Here is a 24897-nt window from a genome sequence, read left to right as displayed (position 1 = left end):
TAAACTCAGCATATTGTTATCCCCATGTGTGCATTTGTTTGGTTAAAGCATAACAGCAAATCTCTATTACTGCAACTTCTGGAAAAGTCAAGAGAACTAAAACAGTCCTAATTTTAATCAGATACAAACAGTTATCTCTACAGAAGTGAAGAGTTGACTATTATGCAAATTGTCACAGTTAGTGGTCACCAAGCCATCACAGAAGACTGAGCAAGTCAATTATTTCAGATATTTCCAAAGACTAGTGAAGATGTATGTTTCTCATTTGCACCTTGTCTTATTCACGCCAAAATAAGAAAAATATTGCAGCCTAATGATACTTGTTGATATTTTTATACAGGAAAGCTCCATTACTTCAGTTCAAATCTAAATACAAATTATGTTAGAAATCCCTTATTAGCTATGTTTTAATGGTGATATCAAAATATGCAAGATTTTTGGAGTACACTGACATTTCCTGTTGGTGGAAATGTTTAGAGCAGAAGATGCTTTAAAATTTGTGTATGGTATTGCTACTTTCGAGCAGAGTTTCTCCCCACAGATCTTTTGAAAACAGAATTCTTCTTTTTGAATCATGACTAGTTATTAACATGAAACTAATTCCCTCAATGTATGGTATAAAAAAGTGAGGTCAGACCACAAAACTGATGATTACTAAAGGAATTACTGTCATTTACTTTAAAGAGAATGTCCAACAGAAGCAGGAATAAAAAGAAAAACATCTTTCAATGACTGATCAAAAATCTTTTTGCACTGTAGAGGTAAAACAAAGAGCAACAAAATAGAACGTATTTAAACAAATATAGAATATATGGGAAATTCGGGGGGGCACTGATAAAAATGGGAATTCTGACATTTTCTTCACTGTTGGAAGAATTTCGTCCTGAGCTGCATATTCCTTTTAAAGCTCTCTATATTTTCACAGATATTCCATATTATAATTTCACTACAGAAGGACTACTACACACTTTACAAGTATTAATTAATTCAAGCTCAAAGACTCATTCAGGAGAGGGTGTTATAGCCACAGTTTACACAGGAGGACCCTCAAAGAGGCCTGGGTATCCTTTCCAGGGGCAGAAGTGGCGATGCGTGGCGGATAGGAACCCATTCCCTTGTAATCTGCTGCTTGCAAACCTTTCCATCTGGCCCCACAGCTGTACCAAGAGCCACCCGAGGTGCAGAGCTAGGGCTCAGGAGGAACATGGAAAAGCAGAAGGCAATTTTGAGCTGGTCCATGCCAGCACTGCAGAGTTTAGCCCTCCAACACTTCCATAATGGCAGGATACAACGGTGGAGGTGAGGCACAGGTGCAAAAAGGGGGCAATTTTCCCATTCCACCCAGTCCTCTGGTTAATTCCTACTGGTATTTATAATATAGAAGAATAAATTCAAAGAGAAGGAGAGGCAAGTGTTGCTATTTTTCCTCAAGCCTAAATGCATAATATTCAAGAGACTAGGTCAAAGGAGTTACTCACATCCAGTGAGAATATTCCTGCTCCTGTATTTTTTTTGAAAGCTATTTAATGCAGAATAGTAACCTAGATAACTTCCAGAAATCATATGATGTTTATGGAGTGTTTAGATGGAAACACAAAGGGTTATCAAAGGCAATTATGTGGAGAACTAGCTTAATGCAGCAAACTCCTGTGTCTAGAGATCAAAGTCAAATCAGAATACTGATTGCATGCAAAAATTAATTTGTTCCATCTCTTCCTAGGATTCCTCAGATTTTGGCATGATCTGACCGTCTTTACTCAGAAAAGGATCCAAGGAGCTGGCGTGTTTACACAGTATGACTGAGGTGATTGCCACCGCTGGTACATGGTAATTATTGCAAATTTGAGAGCAAGCACCAGAGTTTGTAAACTTCCAGCGACATCCATACAGCCTGCGAGCTTCCTACACAAACTGTCTCACTCCAGTGCATTTCATGGAGTAAAATGCTTCTACAGCATTTACAATTAATCTACAAAAACATTGCGAAAGAACAGAATCATTATAAAGGTAAAACAAACCAGGAAGTCTTTACAATTTCTGGGTATTTCTCATCCAACTTTAGGTATTAAAACCCCAGCAACATGCATGGCTCGGATACAAAACCACACTGCCGCGCTGCCTTTTCTGCAGAAGAGGATCCTGGCGCTCCAGCAGGAACGCCACCCTTGGCATTTTCTGCCTTTCCTCGATTTGTCACAACCCCCAAGAGGCGCTTTGGGCCGGCGAGCACGGAGCACCTCCGGCGGCAGCGGGGCCGGAGCCCGGGCAGGCCGCAGCCAGGCCCGGTGTCGGTGCCGCCGCAGCCGGGCCGGGCCGGGCCGGTGTCGGTGCCGCCGCAGCCAGGCCCGGGGCCGGTGTCGGTGGCGGAGCCGCCGCAGCGCTCGGCACAGCCGCGGCTCCTCCGCCCGCCGGGACGGGGCCGAGAGCGCGGGCTGCGAGCCCTATAACAATGGCCCTTTGTCCAGCTGTGGCCGCTTCCCCCTCCGCAGCCAGGCCTTATCTGCTCAGGAAATGCCTGCTTTAACTGACAGGTAGGAGATTAAATCTACAGCTGCCGAAACACAATCTCCGCTCTGTTAGATAGGCTTTCATTGAAACGCGCTACAAACACATAATTTGTTTATGTTGTACCAGCAATCTTTGACAAAGCAGACTGTCTAGCTGAGACAAATGTGGTTAAACCCATTTATTGTATTATTTCTGCTACACAGAACAAGCTCTTAAAACGTAGAAACTACACAAGGCACAAAGCTCTAGCTGTCTCAAGAAATCAAGAATAGATGACTTCTTGTTACACTAGCCCCCTTTACACAGCATAGCATGTGTCCTCCTGGAAAACATCCACTGTGATTTCTTTCTTTCCTTCTTTCTTTTTTTTTTCACTCTCCCCTCCACACCAACCCCAACCCCCTCCCCCCCTCCTTTTTTCTTTTTTTTTTTTTTCCTTTTAAAGGGGATGGTTCAATGATGTTTATGTTTCCAGGTTTTAAAGTTTCTTTTGTTTTCTCTAGCATCAATAGCTATAAAACAACTAAGTCAAAGGATGCCTTTAGTTTTAAGAAACAAGGGGATATTTTTGAGAGAGTACTTCTCAAAGAAAGAATCATTTTCCAGACATACTGTCTGGTCTTCCTGACTTAATGCATGCTCAAACCGAAGTTTTGCCTGACTAATGAATGCCGGACTGACACCCCCCACCCCTTCTCTCTCTGTTTTTTAATCATCAATCACCTATTTCTCAAAACATTACTTCATTTTTGTTACACCTTCTGCCTTATTTTAAAATAATATTGCTGGCTGTTTATTTCAAATGAAAGGCACGGGGAACTGATGAATTAAGTGTTTATAAATCTGAGTTTTCAGATTGAAAACAACCTTTTCCATAATGCAAAGGCTTTATAAGTAAAACCTGTCCTTTAGCCTGAGTTTCTTCTGGCCATATATTACTCCCAGTAAACTCTTGCTACAAGAACTAAATGAGTGCTATATACTGAATATGAGAAGGGCAATGTTTGAGGAGGAGAGCCTCAGAAATTTACTCCAGTGGAGCAGGACTCCCAGAAACACTGTGGCCCATAGCATTCTTGTCTTTCTGTATTTAAGACTCCATTCTCTGCTGATCTGCATGTGCACCTCCAGTTAATGTTACTGGGAGTTGTGTGCACACACAGATGTGCTCAGCACTAGCATGTTCAAACATCCCTTCACTCTAGTGAAATTTAATAAATGAGCTTCCCCAGTGTTATTAATACAGATGCTCAATAAGGAAGATCATGTAAACCACCAAATTGTTGCTCTAATGGTTAATCATAATTAAAAGGAAAAGAAATAGGAAGAGTAGTCAACATCTTGGTGTTTGATCGTTCACATTATTTCTGTAACCCTCCTGCCTCTCCTGGGGCATTCTCTTCCATATACCCTTTTGCAGCATGTTGGTTTCCATATTATTTTATTTAACCTTAATCACAGCATTCATCTCTGGCTTTGAGAGGAAGCTGTAACAGAGCTACCCTACGAGCTGCCACTCAGAGCATTCAGTTTGGCATAAAATTAAAAAAGTATGCAATAAACTGGCTGAATCCATAGGGAATCCCTCAAACAGCATGGATAATGAGGGGAATCCATAACAGACATAAACAAACCCAGAAAGATGTCTGGGGCCAACATCATTATGTAAGATATATGCCCAAGATGTATGGGCATACGTTTGAATGTTCAAACTAAGCCTGTATTAGATTGATTGAATCTCAGCATGGGGTTCAGTTAATAAACAAACCTTGGCTTCAGAAAATATTTGGAGCTGAAATCATGTATTATAGCCAGGCACCTACTACATGTGGCACTAAGATACCCTCCTACCTTAAAGCTTTGTTAAAACAGGGTGGTAAAGGAAATTAGAAATCTATACTACCAGAGGAACAGATACAATTTTCAGGTTAAGTGGCACCACTCTAAGGCAGTTGTTATCCACAGACTGTATTTCAGTCTATGCACCAGGGGCATATGAATAGAATTCACATTAAAAATTAGAGACCGTTTTGAATCTTTGGGCTTTGATTCACACTTCCCATGTTTTTTAAACATGTTACTCATATTCTCATAAAGGATACAACAATAATGCTAGCAAATCTTTCTGGTAATTATTAATTTCACTGTAGAATAGCTTTTTTGCTATGCTTGGCTTGTTAAAAAAATGCATTTTGCTCACCTCAGGGTACACCATTAGCTTGCATATTTGCTCTTTTCCTTTTTTTCCAGGTTTTGTTTAAATATTCTTCTTAAACCTGTATATTAATCACTGCTCAGAGGGTGAAAGAATTTGCAGGAGCAGCTGAAGTGCTACTTTTTTCACAAAGTAGGAACTAGTTAGTGCTGACACTTTTGATTCATTGGAAGATGAATGAAAGAGATAAAGAAAAAAAATTAAGAGTAAGGATGAGGGCTAACTTTGTGGTAGAGAGTCCAACAGATGAGTCTAACTTAAAATATTGCAGAGTTGTGAGCTGCAATGGCATGTCCTAGTGACAGCCACATCAGAAAGTTACCCCTGTCATAATTTTGGTCATTGGGTTGGGTGATCAGGAAGAAGGAGAAAGATTTCTACAAAAATGCCCTTCTAAATAGGCTTCCAGAATCTGAGCAGAAGACAAAAAGCTTCTTTCAATAGCTCAGTCCCAATTCTTACATCTGTGTTTACCTGTAAGCTACAATGCTCCGTTTTGAAGCACAGTATTTTGGTGTTCCTACACAGGAAACAACTGCAAAATATTTCAGAGTGTGTACCTGTAGCACCTTAGTTCTCCAGCACCAAGCCCACAAGTACAGTGAAGATGACTTTAGAGAAATTTTTTTTCTCCTAAAAAGTGGACTGTTGAAGTTTGTGTGTAGTACTTGCCATGATAAAGTCACACATCTTAACAAGAAGCATCTTTCCTATTAGAATTTTTTTAATAAAAGTTAATATCAATTTCTCTACCTTTATAAATTCATAAGTGTGCAGCTATGTTTATGTATTTCATGTTGTAAATATAAAAGCATATTCTACATATACACTGATACATATAGAATAGACAGATCTGTACATATATCTATAACACATTTCTATACATATATTTTTTACAAATAATCTTAACTATGCATGCATTTGAAAAAAAAATAAATTTATATATATATATGTAGAACATGCTTTCCTCTTGTTTCCCAAATCCCTTACTCAGAATTTCTCTGTTCTTAGATCCATCCATTTACACAATTCCCCTGCTGTACTCCTGGATAGTCTCCATTTAAATTACTTCCTGGGACACATAAGACCTGTGTTTCTGCAATGCTTCTTCTGGCCAGACCACCTTTATCAGGAGTTGTACTTTGAGCATGATACATTTAACAGGTTTGCTGCTGAGTGAAGAAGTCTGCAGGGCAGCTGGGCTAATCATAGTTACTTGAGTAACAAATATAAAATGTTTTTAAAATCATTCTATCACTCACATCTATTATTGCTGGATTTCTCTCTGTCTCTTCTATTTATCAAATAATTTTTTCTCCTTCCCTTATTCTCTTCATTCCTCACTTTTAGTCTCTTTACAAAACTCTTAGCATTAACTCTCACTTTGTCTCTTTTGGGGTGTAGCTTTTCTTGTATGCAAGGTAGCTATCCAGCAGTAAATTCTCCCCTTTAGGTAACTGATAGCAAGAAAGTGATGCCCAAAAGTTGTCAATAAAATTCCATTACTAGGAAGGAGACCATAGTGAAATACATTTGGCTTTCTTGTCTTTAGGGGGTCATTGTCACAAATTCAGGAAGAGCGTAGACATAAAAGCAGCACCACATCAAGGAAATGAGGACACCTACAAACATCTGGTTTTTAAGATAGACACATGCAGCTGAAACAAATTAAAACTGTGATTTTCTAAAAGCCTCCTACTGCACTCAAGTGTCTTCAGAGTAAACAATTCTCATACCCAAACTCCCTGTTTTGTTAGTTCATGATTTTCTTCATCATGTTTTCAGGTAAATAAGACTTTTCAGCATGCAATTTTTTATTTCAGTTTAGGTACCCCTTTGAAAATACTTTTTAGGTTGTTGGGGTTTGGATTTTTTTCCTTTTCTCATTATAAATCAAACTCCATAAGTGGAGCAGAAGATAATACAAGAAAATAGGATACCAATAAAGAGTTTCTGAGGTGTGAGGGTAAATGGGCTGAACAGGATTAATGTGAGATGCCCAGACCAGCTAATCCACATGCTTATTTTTGACCACACTTGGTGTATTGCATTTTTAAGGGACATAAAGGAGAGAGGTGTAATAATGCATTTTAAGAAAAACAGAGGAAGAGGTTTTGCTTACTGTTAGTCAGTAATACATAGAAAGTATTTAATGCTTAGACCCAGAAATGCCCATCCATGCTTTTTAGAATAGATCAGCTGTCTCTGTGATGTTACTCCTGTCTGTCTCTTTATTTTGCAGCTGAGCAGGGCAATAGAGCAACACCCCCTGCACTTTCACCCCTACCTGCATCCCTGGTATTGCTGCCCCACAGGTGCCTGCTGCAGTGGGACTGTCCTGTCTGCAGCTGTGTTACAAACAGCAGTACAAACCCAGCTCATCCCAGCATCCATATTGTACTTTCTCAGAGTACATCTCCATTCTCCCTCCTGGAAGCCTGGACCATGCTCAAATCTCTCTTTCTTTTTCCATGCTCGCTGTCTGACTGGCTTTTGCTGTTACTACTCACTGCTGTAACCTCTGTGCTATGCATAATAAAAATCTTTCCCATCTGAGTTGTCTGCCATGGTTACTGGAAATCTGCTATATGTAGCATTCCCAAGAGCAGGAAAGGAAGGTACCTTAACTGCAATTGGATAAATACCACCTTTTCTTTAAAAGTAACGTTTACCCTCACTGAAACCACTTCTAATGGTGGCTGCTAAGCTACCCCCACATCTGCAACAGGATTCCTGTTAATTTGCGTTTTACTTCTTCTGGTGTTGACATAAGAATTGGAGTATATGCTTCTTTTCATTTTTCATCCTTTGCATTAAGAAAAAAAAAAGATCATTTGCCTAATATTTCACAAAACTTCACCAGAAAATATAGCTAGGGTAAAAACTATCTGCCTATCCCTGCCTCCTTATGATGCTTTTTAACTGAGTTTGCATGTTAATTTATTGCATGCTTTGTTTGTAAATGTGCTTCTGAAATAAATGAAGCATTTACAAATATGATCAATCTACAGATTCAGAAGCACGCAATAAAGAAACAAATTGCTGAGTGCCCTTGTCCTTTTACACAGAAGCTAAAACACAACTTTCAAATGTCTAAGACTGCCTAGCTTTATTTTTTCTTTCAGTAAAGTTGTTTAAAATGGATGTTTTCAGCAACCAAATTTTTACTAAGTTCCTGGTTCCAGTTTCATTTATACTAGTGTAAGTCAGAAGCAACTGCAACATATGCTGTAAACCAACACCAGTGTAAACACTGTGTAGATGAGGTCAAAATAAGGCTGTTATTGTATGACTTTTAAAGTGCTCATGTAGATTAATATTCTCACCCCTTAACAGCTTTAGACACATCAGCATGAACACAGAAATGCAACAAGTTGAAAATTCAAAGTACATTTACCAGTGTATTTTATGCCACTCACATTTTCAGTCAGACCACCCAGAGCAAAGAAAAGAAAAAGCCACAACAAAAAAAGCCCTCTGCATTGTTTGCAATAATATGGAAGGAAATTGAGTGTATATTCTCTTCTTCCTGTATTTTCCAGCTAGATTAAGCTGTTGTCTTCACAATTGCCTCCCAGCTGCTGTGACTTGTGAAAACAACAGACCCTGCTCTGTTGTCTGCAGAAAGCCTGGATTGTTATGAGTAACTTTATTGCAGGCACATGAGTGTGTTAAGACTTTAAAACACGCTCAAATGTCATGTGCACACCCAGTGACGGGCAAGAATAATTATGAAAAACAAGAATTCTATGTCTACGAAACAGTGTCAGACAAAATGGGCCATTCATTGTGTTCCTTTGGGAATGCTTGGACTCTCCAGCCAGAAAACAAAAAAGGCACTTTTTTCCTGCCGTAGGCTGAATACTTAGCTTTGCCATCTGAGCCCTAAGAAAACATGGGCCCCCTCTCTAACTACTGGCTGGCCCGCACACAGTAAAAAGTATTAATGTCCCCCTTTTTTCCAGCAGTTCCCTCTGTGTAGGCTGCAGCCAATGTAAAGTCAATGCAAAGACAAAACAGTTTGCCTAACATTAGTAAAAAAAACATAACTCTTGTGCAGTCTGAAAATCCCTCTGATACACAGAGGTTTTATTCTGAGGCATATCCCCTCTATCCTTCGGCGAGTTACCAGTAGCTACTGTTAATGCTTTTAGCAGGTAATAACTACTGCCTGCTGCTCCCCTTCGAGCTTCCCAGAAGTCTGGGGCTGAATCAGGTTGTGCACAATTGTTAAAAGTTATTATCTAATTGCCCCATTTGCTACTGTCCGTTTTCACAGTTGGTGTCTTCCCAAACAGAATCTGTCTGTCCCTGAAAGGATTCTTAGAAATGGAAACGTAACATGGCTTAGCTCAGCATCTGATCATTTTGATACCAGTTTTTTTTCCTCACAGGTGGACTAAGTCCAGTCCCATCTTAAAAGTGACAAATTACAAGAAAATGAAAAGATTTTTGTGCTAGTTCTAATAATATTTTCTATGTCAGACACCATTTGTCTAATGTACATTTTTAAGCTAAGAAATCACATTTGTCCCTATTGTTTGATCCAGCATCTATTCAGCATATTCAACTAAGTGTTTGTACCTCTTTAAAAGAGGTGACCATACCAATTCAGTATTAAACTGAAGCAATGTTTCACAGAAATAGAAATGACACACAGTAACTTGGAAAATCCTTGTGTGCTACCCATAAAAAGACAAGAATTATTTCTTATGAATTTGGCCCGGTGTCTGAATATGGATTTGCAGGTTATTATTTAAGACATTTAGCAAGGATTTTACCTTGCCATCCTCAAAGCAGGCCAGGAAATGAGAAAACAATGGAATTGTAATTCTGAAGGGCTCTAGTGCATCTGTATGTTCATAAGGACTGACAGAAGGAAAAAGGAAGGGCAAACTGTAACTCCCACAATTTTCTGGGTTGTTATTTTCTTCACTAAACCCTCTTACTCTATTTAGATAGCATAAGTAGATTACGTCTACAGCATTAAATGGGTTTTGAAAGGATATAGTGCTTTAACATTAAATTCTTCCCTTCTTCAGGGCATGAACTGTCCTTCCTTATTTGTACACTGTGTAAGCAGCACCTATCAGAATATGACAGTGATCCTGACTGGGGTCTCAACCAACTGTGCAAATATTAGTACTTGTAACATTATAATAGGAGGCCATTATGGTTAATATTGTGTCATGCCAAGATATCCCAGGGGGACACATCAAAGATGAATGTGCACAGGTAAATTGTCTTGTCCTTTTCTAGAATCTAAAAGAGAAAGGTTTCAGACCCCTTCTTGTCACTCCCAATATGAAAGTACAGGCTTAGCCTCAAACATGTATTTAAATCAGAAACATACAGTACTATGAAATGAACCATCAGGCCATCCATGAATTTGTTTTAACAATCCAACAACATCACCATTTCTCATTCATCCACTTAGCTTAATTTTCCTACCATCACTTTCATTGCTGAGGTTGTCTCTATTAAGCCATTTTTTGTGCATCATTAACTTTTAACCAGGCATCGATAGCTTTATTGTTTAAATTGCGTATGACTTTATTTAACGTCAGCATTTCTTCTGGCTCCTGACATGAAGTCACATTTTATAACTAATTAAATTGATCCCTGGGAAGCAGAAGCCACTAAACGGAATTATTGGTACCCAAGTGTCAATATATTAAATCAAAGGGCTAATGAGTTGGGTCACTGCTTCTTTTATCTGAAAGCTGCTGCAGAATAGAATTCATTCCAAACTCTACCTTCTGCTTTAACAATCAATTTTATTTAAACTAAAGGTAACTAATTAATAAATTTTGATATAGCTGTAAATAATACATTTAAGCCTGTTTTTACCACTTGTGCATATGTTAAGGTCACTCTTCTAGGCAGAAAAAAGTGCTTTGTTGAGATAAACTGTCTAAAAGCATATCTTTTGAACTCCCCATGTGTAAGGAACATTACTTCTAGGTCAGAGGAAGCTTCCAAATTGACTTAAAAGGTGTTTTGTAAGTAAACAGTTTTGAGAACTTTTCAGATTTCAGCCATTTCTATTATAGGCGTAAATCAAGATGAAAATTTGCCTCTTGGAACTGACAATACTGCCTAACGAAAGTCATTAAGAAATGACTAAATTTGTCATGTCAGCTTTTCCTATAGCTCTTGCAGCTGCTGAGTAATATTTTGGATGCTTTCACTATTTACATCTGGACACTACTTTTAAAATTCATCACCTAATAATTCATACCACTCACAGATTTAGTCATAGTTCAGCTTTCTTTGACAAAAGGCTTGTAGATGGTTCAAGAGAGCTATCTTTACTGAAGTTGTCTTCAACTAATCTGTATACATCCAGACTGTTTAAAAAGACATTGTGAAAATCTCCCATGCCTCAAGACCACATTTCAGGGTCTATTTGTTTTGCCTGAGAACCAATCAACTTATTTTATAACCTTTGGAGAGCTCACCTGGATGGAAGCAGCAAGTGCACTTTTATGTTAACTAATGTTTATAGCTTGAAGTATTAGGCTTCAAGTTAAAGAGCATTAAAAAAAATCAAACAAAACTAGGTGGGATGCCATTGCCATATTTGTTTGAGTGGGGAGCAAAGATGGTGGAAATACACCTTCCTTTAGCAACCTAAACAACTAAACTTTTGATACAGCTTGCCATATGCAAGGAGATCAGACATTGGGGTGAAATAAGACTTTCAGTCATTCATTCACCCTCTACCCCACAGCAAATAGGACCCTGGAAGGAATGTGGCTGAGGCACCACCAGCTCCCTAATCTACATCTATGGCTACACCCCCCACAAAAAACAAACAAAGAAATTATAAACTGGTTTCAAAGAAATACCTGAGCAACTATTGAAAGCAAGGCTGGGATTGTTCACTTGAAACTAATGGTTATTTTAACACATAATGGTGAATTAAAAATAGGATGGCAGCAACGTCCTCCTAAAACTCGGGTTTGTTGTTTCACCACTAAGATCAAATGCAACACAAGGAACACCACAGATCTTTTTTAAAAAATGCATGTTCTTGTACCCACACATCATTTGCTTTCTCAAACAGTAAATTAGGGGTTTTCGGCCGGCACAGTGGTTGCCTTATAAAAAACAACTTTAAATAGTCACTTTTATCCATTTATAAATGGATATACTTTGGAGGGTCAAGTATGTGCTGTTGTTTCACACCACAAATGTTTTCTTTCATTTCCAATGGTTAAATGTCATGAGAGCGCTTGACCCCACTACAGAGCATCATTCAGCATTTGGGGGAAACCACAAATATGGCTGTACCTGTGGCTGGCATGAGATCATTTAAAAATAAAAGATCATTTCAAGAGTGGATTCTGTAATAGTGAGACATTTGCACCTACAAATATTTATTAAATATGGACTGCTTTAATATATATATTCTGTAGTCTTTATGCTTCTCCAATGTAAGGGGTTTCTTCATCAAACATTTGGAGCTACAGCAACTCTGTATCATAGTTAGATTAATGGGCTACTGTGAATGGTCATTGAACATACAGAGAATTTTCTTTCTTTTTTTTCCCCACTTAGGTGGCTCAGGAAAAAAAAATCTTTTCGATAAAACTGGGCAAGTTCTACACAAGTATTTCATGTCTTTGGTAGCAATAAAGAGTAATGCCTTTAAAGAAAGACTGAAAACACAATGGTGCTACAACTCTGTCAGCCACAGTTTCTGTGCAAAGCACAGAGGGAGTTTCATGTAAAGAATGTTTCAGAATTGGGTTACAGACTTATGTTGTTGCTGGAATTCACAGAAAACAAATTGCAGGCATGATGCTGGAGATGCACTGGAAATAAGTCTTTAAGACAGCCAAATCTGTTGCTAGTACTCCAAAAATCAAGTTGTAACTGCTGCACCAGCAGCATTTAAAAATGGAACAACAGTGTTGAAAGAAAAAGCAAAGTTTGATTCAGGAAAGGTTCAAATTCTCATCAGTTACAATGGCAACAACTGCTGGCAAAACATGTGGGTAATGGAGGAAGAGAAGGAGAAGTAAGCATTGTTTTCCCAAAGTAAAATGGTTCACTGCTCATCACCCAGTTAATGTTGTTCAAGCAATACTGTACTTAAATCACAGAGAAATCTGTTTCTTCAACTAAGCTACCTAGCAAAGATCCTGATGATATATTTGAGGTTCAGTTCTGCCCATGAGAAAACAAAACACGTGAACAATGTAAAATCTACCACTAAATACTTAGTAGTGGCCAGATAGAATTGCTGGGGAACTTATCTGTCATCACATTCAAAAATTGGTTTAGCTTATGGGTTTGGAGAGTTCTGCAAAACATAAGAAAGAATGGCCCTTACTAGGGATATTTCCAAATTCTTTTACATGCTGTCTTTCACCAATTATTGTAAAATTATCTAATTAATTTATTTAAACTCTGGACAGCTTTATTTTATTTTTAGAAATTAGCAAACTGGAACACGCGATTAAGAAAAAAATTTATTTTGTTATGGTTTAAAACAAAATAATTCCTTTTTATCTGGTGTCTTCAGTTTCTGAAGAAAAAAATGGATAAATACTAGTGCCAAATAACTTACATTATGGGTGTCAGTATTAGAAAAAGTTATTCAGGATTCATAAGGGAGTTGGAGATACACACATAAAATCCAGTTACCACACTACCAGTTGGGTTTTGGGGAGAAAAGTGGGAAGGGAGTGTTTGCAGATGTTAAACACAAGCACAGACATTAATAACCATTAAAATGGAAAAAGAATTGCTCACTAACATGCTAATGCCAATACTTTAAAAGAATTTTTCCCCTAGTTTTTGCCAGTGATTTCACTGTTGTGCCATTGCTGTTACTATACTCCAGTGGAAAGTGATTTGTTGATATCCCCTTAGGTCATTCCAAGCTGTATGGAGCCTACAGCAATTAGCTGCTCATGTTTCTGTCACTTTTCTGGTACTAGACCTTCCTTTTCATGAGATTTTTTTTTTCTCCCTGTTCATTTATATTAGATGTTTGTGGTTCTCTTGCTCTGAGCTATAGAGATAACAATTAAGCTGAAACACTCAAGAACATTATTCTGTTCTTTGTACTCTAGAGTTAGCACAACAATTTCAGAAGGCATCTAATAGTCTGCATGAAGAAAGGCAGAGAAAATGTGGTAAGAAACATGAACTATTTACGTACATTTTTATGGTTTATCTTGGCAAATTTTTGCTTATGATTTTCTCTAAATGTGAGCTCTTGGATGCCTACATATACAGACACAACTAGCCCACATGCAAATTTCCAAACTGATGCTACATTCAAAATTGTTGAAGCAAAAGGACAGACTATCTTTATCTCTTCACTGCTTTGGAATTTGTATTTTAAATTCTGCCTATCTATATATTTCTGTGCATCTATTACCTTTTCTCCACAACTTTAATAAACCTAGCATTTTATGATTAGTTAAAAATGAGCAAACTTTTGGGATCTACATGCTTTTGGTGCAATAAAGTGAAGGTTCAAAATTTTTAACCTAAACAATTTGGTGCCTCATTTGCAGGTGTACTTTGGAATTATATGTCTGAATGATTTCCACTTCATCTGAAAAGAAGTTGTTGTAATTAATTGCTCCTGCCACAAGCTGTGCCCAGGAAGTTGGTAGAGTAAAACCAGGCTGGTCTGAAGAATATCAGGACATTAAAACGTGTCAGTAAGATGTTTAAGATATGTTAATGAAATTTAGGAAGCAATAATCGCAATTGGATTTCTCTGGCAAGTTGAATATACATCTTTCTGAAATATACATAACAGTTATCATACATGAAATTTATTTTCATCCATTCCCTGAGGAAAAAGAAGGATAATTAAAAAGCAGAGCTCTAGGAAACTGGATGATTTCATTTTGCAAGGATTTGTACAACCACTTCTTTATTTTTGTGTAGAATTACTCAAAGTGAAGCAACAGCTAGCTGATCCAAAGTCAGAAATCATGCCAGCCTCACATGAAAATCACTTTCCGGACATTTAAATACATTCTAGTTAAGTTTGAAGCATGTAAATTAATCTGGCTAAGGGTGAAATTAAAAGAATTCCAGTAACAGATTAGTATTACTGGTTGTAAGAGTAGTAGTGATAAAATGTTTCTCAAGTACTACAGAAAATCATGGAAAATAACTGAAGGCTTAGACACACTCACTAACAGAGACAATTTGGGATTTTGCTAGTGCTAACAGGCATGCAAACAATTTTTCCAGGCCACTTTCCAAAAGCCTCTGAGAATACAGCCTTAAGTGAGTATAGCTTTTCATGAAGGATAACAAACTGACAGTCTAAGAGATGGAAAACTTATAGGCAGGTACAGAGTAAAAATACTGTCACTGGTGGAAAAATAAAAAAAGGCTCAGTGATACTAAAAATTAAATGAACTGGTGATATTTCATCTCTGTGTTTATCCATCTCTGTAGCATATGGCTTCTGTACTTTGTGTGAATCACAATGAAGCATCAACTGCAAAAGTCAAGAGGCAAGTTCACTATATGCTTAAAAAGAATTCACAAAAATGACTCTTTCTGTTGACTGCTCCCATTCAAAGGCCTGAATGAACAGGCTTTATAAATATGGGGTACTCATGGAAGCCTGCACAGCCAAGTGTGCCTGCAACCAGATATTTCCTATGTGAATAACTAGACTGGGAATTTTCAAAGGCTTGTAGTAAGCTGTTTCAGCAGCAAATTGTCTCAGCCCTTAGTCACATGTTCCTTAAAAGGAAGTCATTAGCAATCTAAAAACTCCCTTTCTTTAGTGTTTTCCAGTGTATGCTCAGTATACTGAGACACATTGTAAGTGATATTAACCTATGTTATACTCTCCTAGAAAATACCATGCACATCCACTGAAGATGTATTATGTACCTAGCACATTCCCCAGCTCAGATCTCCCATGTTATTCAGTCCCTACTTAATAGATAATAAAGCCACATTCTAAAACATTTTAAAGTGGTCTTCTGAGCCAAGCACTCAGGTTATCTGCGTTCAATTCCCAGCTCCACCCAGGCTTCCTGTGAGACTCTGAGCAACTCAAGTGTCTGAGCTTCTTGCCTGAAAAATAGGACAAATAAAAGTTCCTTTTCATAACCCTTTCTGGCTAATCTTATCTAGCCAGATTTTGCAGTTCTTTAGGGAGAGCAACATCCATTGCTTCTTAGAAGCAATAGTGACTGAAGAGTCTAAGATCAACCATACCATGACAAAACATCCACAACATTTAAGAGGATTGACTCCACTACAGTATCATTCCAATAGCCTCAGTTCAGCTTTACCAGTGACTTGCAATTAATTGTAGGCAGTGTCTTATATTTTAAGGGGGAAAAAATAATTCCAAGAAAGAATAAATGGCTTTTTAATAAGTTTTAAACAAAAGGATTATGTGTTTTTAAAGGAATTCAGTTGTTAATTTCAGTAGTGAACTGAGCTTTCTCCCAGATTTCCTACCAATTGCTCAGATTTATAAGTATATTGAAAAGCATCTACTAAACCTTTGATTTTTATTTCTGTGTCCACTCACTGGTTCTCACTTGCTGCATACAAACAGCAACACCAGAACTACAGACACTATTAAACTGTATTTTTAACAGTTTTCTCTGCTGACAGGTAGGAAGCTTATGAATCTCTCTCTTTCTCATGGTTTATATTGTCACCAGTAATCCCTGATAAAAGCATGGTCTGACAGAGTAGAGGTGAGCAGAGTTTCTGCAGTGTGTGTGTATGCAAAAGGCAAGATTATATGTGTAGTTTGACCACTTAGGATACCTTGGGTGCATGGTAGAACTAAATGCTTGAATTGGGGGATGATTGTATGAATTAGCTGTAGCTATTTTAATTCAAGAAATAAATTATACAATCAGGCTATTTTAAAATGAAAGACCATTAACAACAACTCTTTCTGAAACATCATTGTGCAGATATTTCAGTTTCTTCAATATTCTTAGACCTTTGATTATACTTTTGATTTTCAAAGCACTTTTAACAATGAATGAATCAAACAACTCTGCACCAACCCCTTTTCCATAACTGTGGCTGTGAATATTAAAGAGAAAAAAATGAAGAAAAAATGGTAGAACAAACTAATAGACAGTGGAAAGAGGATTTCTTAGACATCCAGCATAGAGAGATTTGCCATGCATACATATCTATTTCCCACCTTTATGCTGTCTCTATTCATCACAGTAAAGTTCTCACATTATTTTACCTAAAATTCTCCTCCTAATAATTATAAAATTAGTCAGAAGAAACTCATGTTCTTGTAACCATATAAGACTAGAACTACTCCCCAGTAAAAATTTCTGTCAGCATAAAGGAATGACCTATATAAATACAGTATTTTTTATTATTCAGAACTTTCTTCATTTTTTCCAGTTTTTCCCACCACTCTACTTAATATTTCTGCATGTATTTTGCCAAAACAAATTCAATATCTTTGATGGTATGATGTGTGTATAATTCACTTGTGATTTTTCAGTTAAAGAAGCTATCCCAAACTCAAGGGTGTTATAACTTTTTTCTACTGCTACTCCATATTTTCACTTATACCCCTGTGTATTCGCATATGCATTTTAAATACTTCTCTGAAACACCAATAATCACTCTTTGAAGTACTGAATGGAAACCAAAAGATCAGACATTTTTAGTTCATGACTTTTCTCTCACTACAGGAAACACTCTGAGATCATAATTTGACAGCAATTTCTCTTGTCTTCCAACCCTGAGATGTTTTCCACAGCAATATTTATTCCAAGTAGGCAGATTTTATTGGGAAGTGCTGTTAGGCCATAGGTCGTAGATCACCCAACAACAGGGAATATCTGCAGTCCCTGTTTGCTTCTGGGATGACAATTGTTAAAAAGGGACATGAGAGGTTTCACAGGTTCAAGGGCAAATACAGCCAATGGATTTGTGGCTTTAAGGAATTTGACTTCACTGTCTGCTGAGGTAAAAGCTTGAAGTGAAGTTTTTCCTGTGATTATGTTATTAATAGGATCTCTCCCCTTCTGGATCCTCTCATTCAACAAGTTTTCACACAGGTACTTTTCATGTAAATACACATTTAAGAAACCCAGTCTGTCTGAAGGAGTATGGAAAAAATCCCTCACCTCAGTCTAGCTGTCTGCTTTCACCAAGATTGGAGGAACTTAGTTCTACTTAAAACATCTATTTTTCTATCAAATTTCACTGAAATCCACCAACAGGCTGAAAAGTTAGTGGCACATGCACTTCAACACACACAGCTCATTTCCAGAGGCAACCAGGCTAACAATACAAATCTGGTATCTTCCTTTTCTACTCAAATTGCCAACCTGATAGCTTTAAAAAGTGAAGCTCCTTTTTCTCTTGTTGCCATGTGCTACAGCAAGGTCTTCTCACAGAACTGACTATAATACCACAGACAACTTTTATAACAGCACATTTCAGAAGGAAAAAGATTAAAACTCCTACAATAAACTCCACTTCATAGTTCTGCTTGCAGGATGCAGCACCTCCCTCCTCAAAGAGGAAAGTCTTCCCAACCCATTGGTGTCTCTGCAATCCCTCTCCTTTCCCAGGCACTTGTTCCCCTGCTTGCTCTCCTGCCAGCCCTGGTGGCCCCTTTTCTGTGAGCTTATTTTACTCACTAAACTGACAGTGAATCAGACCATGTAGCTACTCATGTCTGCACTTTCTGCTGAGATGAACAGATTTCCAGAACTTTAGGGCTTCCTTTCCCCAGAATGATGCCTCTGATCTGGAGTACCAGCCCAAGAACCACAGCAAATGTGAAATGTGATAAATGAGTGAGGGCTGGGTAAAAGAGTAACACTCTAAAATAAGGCAGGCCTTCCTTAAATGTGAGGTTAAAATGTCCTGCTGTGCCTCTGCAAGATTGAGCCTCTGCTCAGCTACTTGTTACACAGTCCTGGATTCAGGCTGAATCCAAGCAAAGTTTGGATCCCATGTCAGGCGGGCAGTGCTCCACTCCTCTCGCATCTAGGTCTTCCCTCCAAGAGAGGCCAAAGGGCTGAGCAGGATGGATTCTGTGGTGTGCACCAACCCATGTCACTGGCAGGGGTAACACCCACCCCTAGCTGTGGGGGACTCCTGCAGTGCAGTCACACAGATATAAATCCAGGTATATAAATCCTGGAAAGGGACTGGGAAGCACATGAGCTCAGACAGCCAAGAGTCTAGAGTGATTAGCCCAAGAGAAGAAGCAAGTGGCTTCCTCTGAGAGTCACAGTACAGTTTTTAAGATTTTTTTTTTCATGATATTGTGTCATTTTAAGCATCATGAAAAATAAAACAGATAGATCCTCCAGTCATTCCTCAAATACACCACACTTTCCCTGGTTAGGAAGCTTGCCCAGCTTCCCTAGCACAAGATCACTGAAGGCAGGTGAATCATTATAAGGAACTGGACTGATGTGGTTATAAAATGAAGCCTTTTATATTAGAAACAGGGTATATCATAAACCTGTCAATGAACACATGGGGAAAAAAGTACAAACTGTCAGGAGAAAATTATGGCCCAGAGATAAAAATTAATAGTGAAGTACTTGACAAAGTACCAGACTGTCCAGGCACAGTTGTACCTCTTTCCTAAGATACACAAAAAGCAGCTCAGTGTATTTTAAGGCAAATAGTTTCTAGCTTCAAATTACAGAAAAACAATTTAAAATTTATAGATTAAATGCAGAAGCTACAGATCTGTCTGAAACCCTCTTACTATAGTGACACCCTAATGAAATTAAAGCATTTCTCTTGCACCAGGTATGTTAGATAGAACACTTGATCCCAGAGTATGGAGTATTACAAAAAGGAATAAATGAAGTGAGACTTATATCCAAAAATATAATTTAAGTCCCCAATGCACCAAAACCTCAGTTATTTCAGTAGGTTCCATAAATCTAATTTGGATAGGACTATTGTCAGCAAATTCATAGTACAACCACCAAACATTCAGAAAGCATTACTTTCACAAAACCTCATGTGCATAAAATGGAAAACATTTTAACTCTGCCTCAGCAATGCCAATATAACAAAGGGAAGAACCTGAGAGCTACAGCAGGTGACAGATTGACTGTTTCTTTGGAGCAAAATCTCCCAGTAAGATCCTTTTTTCAAATTGTGCAGCATATTCCTAGTAAATCACTGAAACTACAAACAAAATTCTAACTGGTAAATTTGCAAAAAATATGTAGGCTGAGATGAAATGTATCACCACAAATGAAATCTTTTTCATTCTCTTTTCTCTGACATGTGCAGACCTTCTGCAAAGAAGGAAAGAGAGCATTATTTTGCTCAGTACCCAAGGCTCTGTTTCCATGGGAAGTGTGTGCCAATCTAGAGCAAGTAGTTTGGTAAGAAATGTGATTTGTGAACGCTTGCTTTCCATAGTTTTGCATGAGACGCAAACACAGAGTTTTGTTTCTCTGCTGTCTATTGAAGTATAAGTCCAGATCAAAACTTTGCCTTTGAATTTAGGGCATTGTAACATCCCCATTCCCAATTAAATTATTCAAGTTCTAATATGGGGATAGGTTAGTATAAAGCCTTTACTTCCAGGACAAGCTGAAAGGCTTTATCAGGGCCACTAATTTCATGGAACTTAACTGAATGCAATACCTTTTAGACTTTTTCCTATATCTCAAATGATGTTGCCTAATTACCTATTGTGTCCAAAAACTCTTGAGTTGGAGCTCTGACAGAGAGAAACACAACCCAGCTATTTGAAAGTTTTTTCCTTAGGAAATCAAGGTTAAAATGCTTTGGTTTCAGGGTTTGCATACATTTTTTTTCTTTAAAACTAAATGCTATGATAAACACAGGAAACAAATAGGCAGATTGAGTCTGAAATTTGCACTCATTATGAGCATTTTATGAAAGTAAGCTACAAATAGTAATAAACCTCCCACAAGACAAAGGTGGCTGTTGGTAAATATAGAAGAATATCTAAGAAATGGGGAGAAGTGCAACACTGAGTCAAAGTGTCAGGCAGCAAGAATGTGAGAAGTGTTGATTATTCCTTCTTTCTTCAGAAGAGAGATATGCTACTTTTATATGATTAACATTTCATTCTGGTAACCAGACAACAATGCAGCAAAGGTATAAAAGTTCATTTTTAGCTGGTAATGGTAAGCATTAGTTCATCTTCTTTTTTTTTTATTGCAAAAAAAAGCTAAGTACAGTACTGTGGAACCAGAGCTTTAATACTCTCCTCAGCTCTTCACACAAGCCTCAGTGAAATCTGGGTCCTGTCATAGCATGACAAGAAGATAATCTGTGTGGGACCTTCCTTTCTGATTAGAAGATGCTTTCTCTTAATCAGATGGAAAGAAAGTCTCTTGGTAAGAAACCCCTCCTCCTCCAGAAAATGAAAACAAGAGAAAGGCTTAGTCAGAATCTACATGCAATCCAGGTTAAACCATTTTCCCTGTGCCTTATAACTACCAAATGTCCCTGCATTTGTGTGGCTCCTTCACTTCCTCTGAAGCAGTGTTTCAATCCAAGCAAGATTTCACCCTGCAATATGGGCCTTTGTAGCATTAATATCCTAATGGTCCTGGATGCTGCAGCTCATCAAGTGTTATGTACTTTGTCATCTCCAGGGAGAAAGGAAATAAACGGGCGACTTTCAGCCTTGGCAGCTGTAAATCTGTTACCAGGATGAAGAAGGCAGATGTACAGATGTGCTGTTCTGTGGAGCTACTCCTGATTTGCAGAGGTAAGTAGGATCTGGCACAGGTTTGTGGCTTCTATCCCATCAGAATTCATTTATTTAGTGAGAAGAAATAGAAGATTATTTACTTCATAACAACTTTCAGAAAACCCTTCTCAACAAGTGCTAAGGAATGCTGTGTTCTTTCCTACTGCTATTTTTCCTGTCTTCAACATGAAAAAGCAAAGCCTGGAAAGAGGAGACAAGCTGAGAGTCCTACATGCCATTCCAGTGATCCATGATCCTTTCCATCTTCTCAGAAAAGAAATAGATATTTTTAATTTAAAATACTACCTCTAAAATCTTTAATTCTTCTTGTTGCTAGAGGACTGCCTACTCAGGAAAGATTAAAATAATTTAAAATTTTGAAGCTAGTTTCATTCTTAGCACTCTGCACTGTGTAGATTGTTCATTTACCATCTTCTTATACGTACAACCGAAACTCAAAGAATAAAAACTGCTTAGTTAATTCTATGAGGATACCTATGTTGCCTAGATTATGTAATGGATATACTGAATCAAAATACTGAAATTAGAAAAATATTATTTCTTGAATACTTTTTGAATTGCAATTCTTTCATGTAGATATGAAAGACTTAAGTCTCTCAACTAATTTCAAACACAATTCTGATAACTATCATCATTATATTGTAAATAAAATAATGTAACATATTGGTTCAGAAGGGGGACAATTGAACTGGAAATTTAAAATAAGGTTATAATACAAAAATCACATGAAAAATCGATCCAAAAAGCAAACTGCTTCTACCAGGATCATTCTATAATTTCTGCTGTGGTCTCAGCTTTCACAACTGTACATGCACCATGTCCTGAGCTACAAGCTCTGATGCGACACAACCCAAAGCCTTCTCCTATGCCATCTTGAATCCTGTTCAGACAATGACTTCACAGAGCAATGGAAAACACTTTTTTTCACCTGTTTGGGTTCTGATTTGAAGAGGATCAGTATGTTCTGATTGAGAAGAATCAAAAGGGCTGCCTGTTTCACAAGGGAGTTTCCTGTTTGTTTCAGAGTAGGAAATAAGCCTGAAACCACGTAGTATTTCTCAACAAAGTGCTTTGCCAGTGGTGACCACAACATTTTCAAACTGTTGCTCTGGAATGGCTCATCTTTCTCTCAAGGTAACAACAGAGTTCACTAACACTATCCAAAGAAAATAATTGTGTTTTCTACATTAAAAAAAATAATAAATTACATCAATCTGTCAAACTATGGACCTATTCTCCACAGAGAATGCCAACTGCCAGTAACACAGGAGGCACCTGAGCCCCACATTAGAAAAGGGTGTAAAACAGCTACTTGTAAGGGGTAGCACCACTAGACTACACAAAAGGCACCATAGAGGTCTTCCTACATATTTAAACACATATTCAGACATATGAAAGGCTTATAAAAAACATACCATACTATACATGTAATTAAGTAAATATTTATATGCCTTACATATACTGAACCTTTATCTGGACAATATTAATTATCATACTAACATAAAGCAATAAGCACTAATGACAGTTCCTACTACCATTGTGAGAAAAGAAGAGGCTGAGAAAGAAGAGCAAGACATTGGACATTTTGAAAGAAATCAATCCAAGAGCTTAAAGAGATAGTGATTTTCATTGCAGATTCAAAATGAAATTAGTACACTTTTTTTTTTAGCAACCAGGACCTTTAAAGGGGCAATTTTGTAAAGAGAAATAACACCTTTGGATTTTTAATGTATGTTTATGTAAAATGTGAGTGGCAGTTCCATGTTAATAGACCTTGTTTAGGGGAAAAAAAAAAAAAGAAAAAAATTCAGTTGCTGAACGATGGTGAGTAATTAGCCCCTTAGCATCCCCTTTCTCCAGGAATGCTTCCTCCTGAGCTGGCTCTTTTAAATAGCTCCGGTCCTGGCTGCCTTTGTTGAGCTTGAAAATTGTGCACATATGAGAGAAATTAAGCCCTCATTTAACAGGGACACATGTCTGTCAAGTCCAGAGGAACAAAGGCTGGTCCCTGGGGGCTACTCAGCTCCCTGAGACTGCCACTCATTCTGTTAGCAATGCTTACCCTTTACAGATTGTGTATAAAACCCAATAAATCATTTCATCTGCTCTGGTTAATATACACATGAGCCTGAGACTTCCTTCAAAGTTGTTTTTTTTTCTTTTTCTTGCAACTCCTCACATTTATTAAGAAGTGACCTCTCTTTGCCAGAGTTTAGCCAGGTTTTTACCTTTATGCAATAATATTAATGTCTGTGAAGTAAACCTGAAACATTTACTGTCAGAAATAAAGATATTTGATGCGGCATCTATTTCACACAGGAAATGTTTTATGACTCTTTAATGGCCAATAATCATCAGTGTCTATTGTATAAATTACTAGTAGATTCTGTTCCTCCTAAAGTTATGTTTAAAATGCCTGTATATTTCAACAGATAGCAAAATGACAGGGTAAATAAAATAACAGATTTGTAGCCTTGCATAGGAAGAGACTCTTTTCTTAATTAAAACAAACCAAAAGGAAAGTAATAAAGATAGCATTTTAGTTTTGTTCTTTACAAAGCACTATCACAAAGACACCTCTATGTTGTCCTGGATAAATCAAAAGAAAAAGGACTCTCAAGATTAAAAAAACCCAAACTTAATTGCACAAAGTGATAACTGAAGTAAACACATGCAAGACAAAAATTTTCATGCACAATATATCACCTGCCTCTGAGCTCTCTGTGGTGGATGGACACACTTATCCCCAAATATAAATTCACACACAGAGCAGAGGAATATTTTACAGTTACAAAAAAAAAGGTAAAATGAAATGCTGTCATTTCCACGTGAGCTCCTTTTGTATTTAAAAAGAGGGCCTAATTCTTTACTTCTAGTATTAAGACTGACATAAATGGAAAGAACATGAACAACACCAGCTGAGGAAATGGCACCCTGCTCTGCATTCAATGAAGCAAAACTCTCACTAAGTTGAGCGTGAGTTTTTCCTTATACTTGAGCATAGGATTAAGCCAATACAGAAAAATTACTGGTGTAGAATAAAAACAAATTAAAGTGCAGAGTTGTATCTTCTTTCCCTGAAATGGTGAAAGAAATATTTCAATGCCTGCTATTAACAGGGGCCTTTTTTTTTTAATTTTGTCCACTCTGCAATTTTTAGCTAACACATTGAAAGCCTGCCATTTCTCAAGCAACAATATTATGCTTTGTATTGAAAACCACAAAATAAAGAGGGCTGACTGTTCTGACAGCTTTAATCCTGATGATACTTGGAGACCCAAGTAAAAAGAAACTGGTACAGCATGGAGTTTTCCCTGCTCAGCAGGCAGAGAAAAAGCAGTTCTGGATTTGATAAGTAAAACCAGATATAGTTGATGGTTATATGCTAAAGCCCTGCAATTAATGGAAAACATCAACAGTCCAATGAACTTGCATATCAGTG

At 37.6% G+C, this 24897-nt stretch overlaps 2 protein-coding genes across 22 annotated transcripts in view; one reads left to right on the top strand and one right to left on the bottom strand.

Moving 5' to 3' along the window:
* The window catches only part of SOX6 (SRY-box transcription factor 6), a 369248-nt gene that overhangs the window by 104702 nt on the left and 239649 nt on the right, over positions 1 to 24897 (bottom strand). The window lies entirely within an intron of this gene.
* Positions 2056 to 24897, top strand: part of LOC102066075 (uncharacterized) — a 68886-nt gene continuing 46044 nt past the window's right edge. For 7 of the 9 annotated variants that reach the window (XM_026793129.2, XM_026793124.2, XM_026793128.2 and 4 more), the window contains exons 1-2: positions 2056 to 2531; positions 21337 to 21452. In XM_026793129.2, coding sequence (XP_026648930.1) covers positions 2086 to 2531; positions 21337 to 21452 — 562 coding nt within the window. In that variant the 5' untranslated portion in view covers positions 2056 to 2085. Of the gene's footprint in view, positions 2532 to 13809; positions 13873 to 19993; positions 20089 to 21336; positions 21453 to 24897 lie in introns of those variants that run through there. The other 2 variants (XM_074543386.1, XM_074543387.1) reach the window with 2 other exon arrangements.

This window comes from Zonotrichia albicollis, chromosome 6 (genome assembly GCF_047830755.1).
Source record: "Zonotrichia albicollis isolate bZonAlb1 chromosome 6, bZonAlb1.hap1, whole genome shotgun sequence".
In the NCBI taxonomy this organism is placed as follows: Eukaryota; Metazoa; Chordata; class Aves; order Passeriformes; family Passerellidae; genus Zonotrichia; species Zonotrichia albicollis.
The sequence above is the reverse complement of the archived record's forward strand: the minus strand, read 5'-3'. Positions and strand labels throughout refer to the sequence as shown.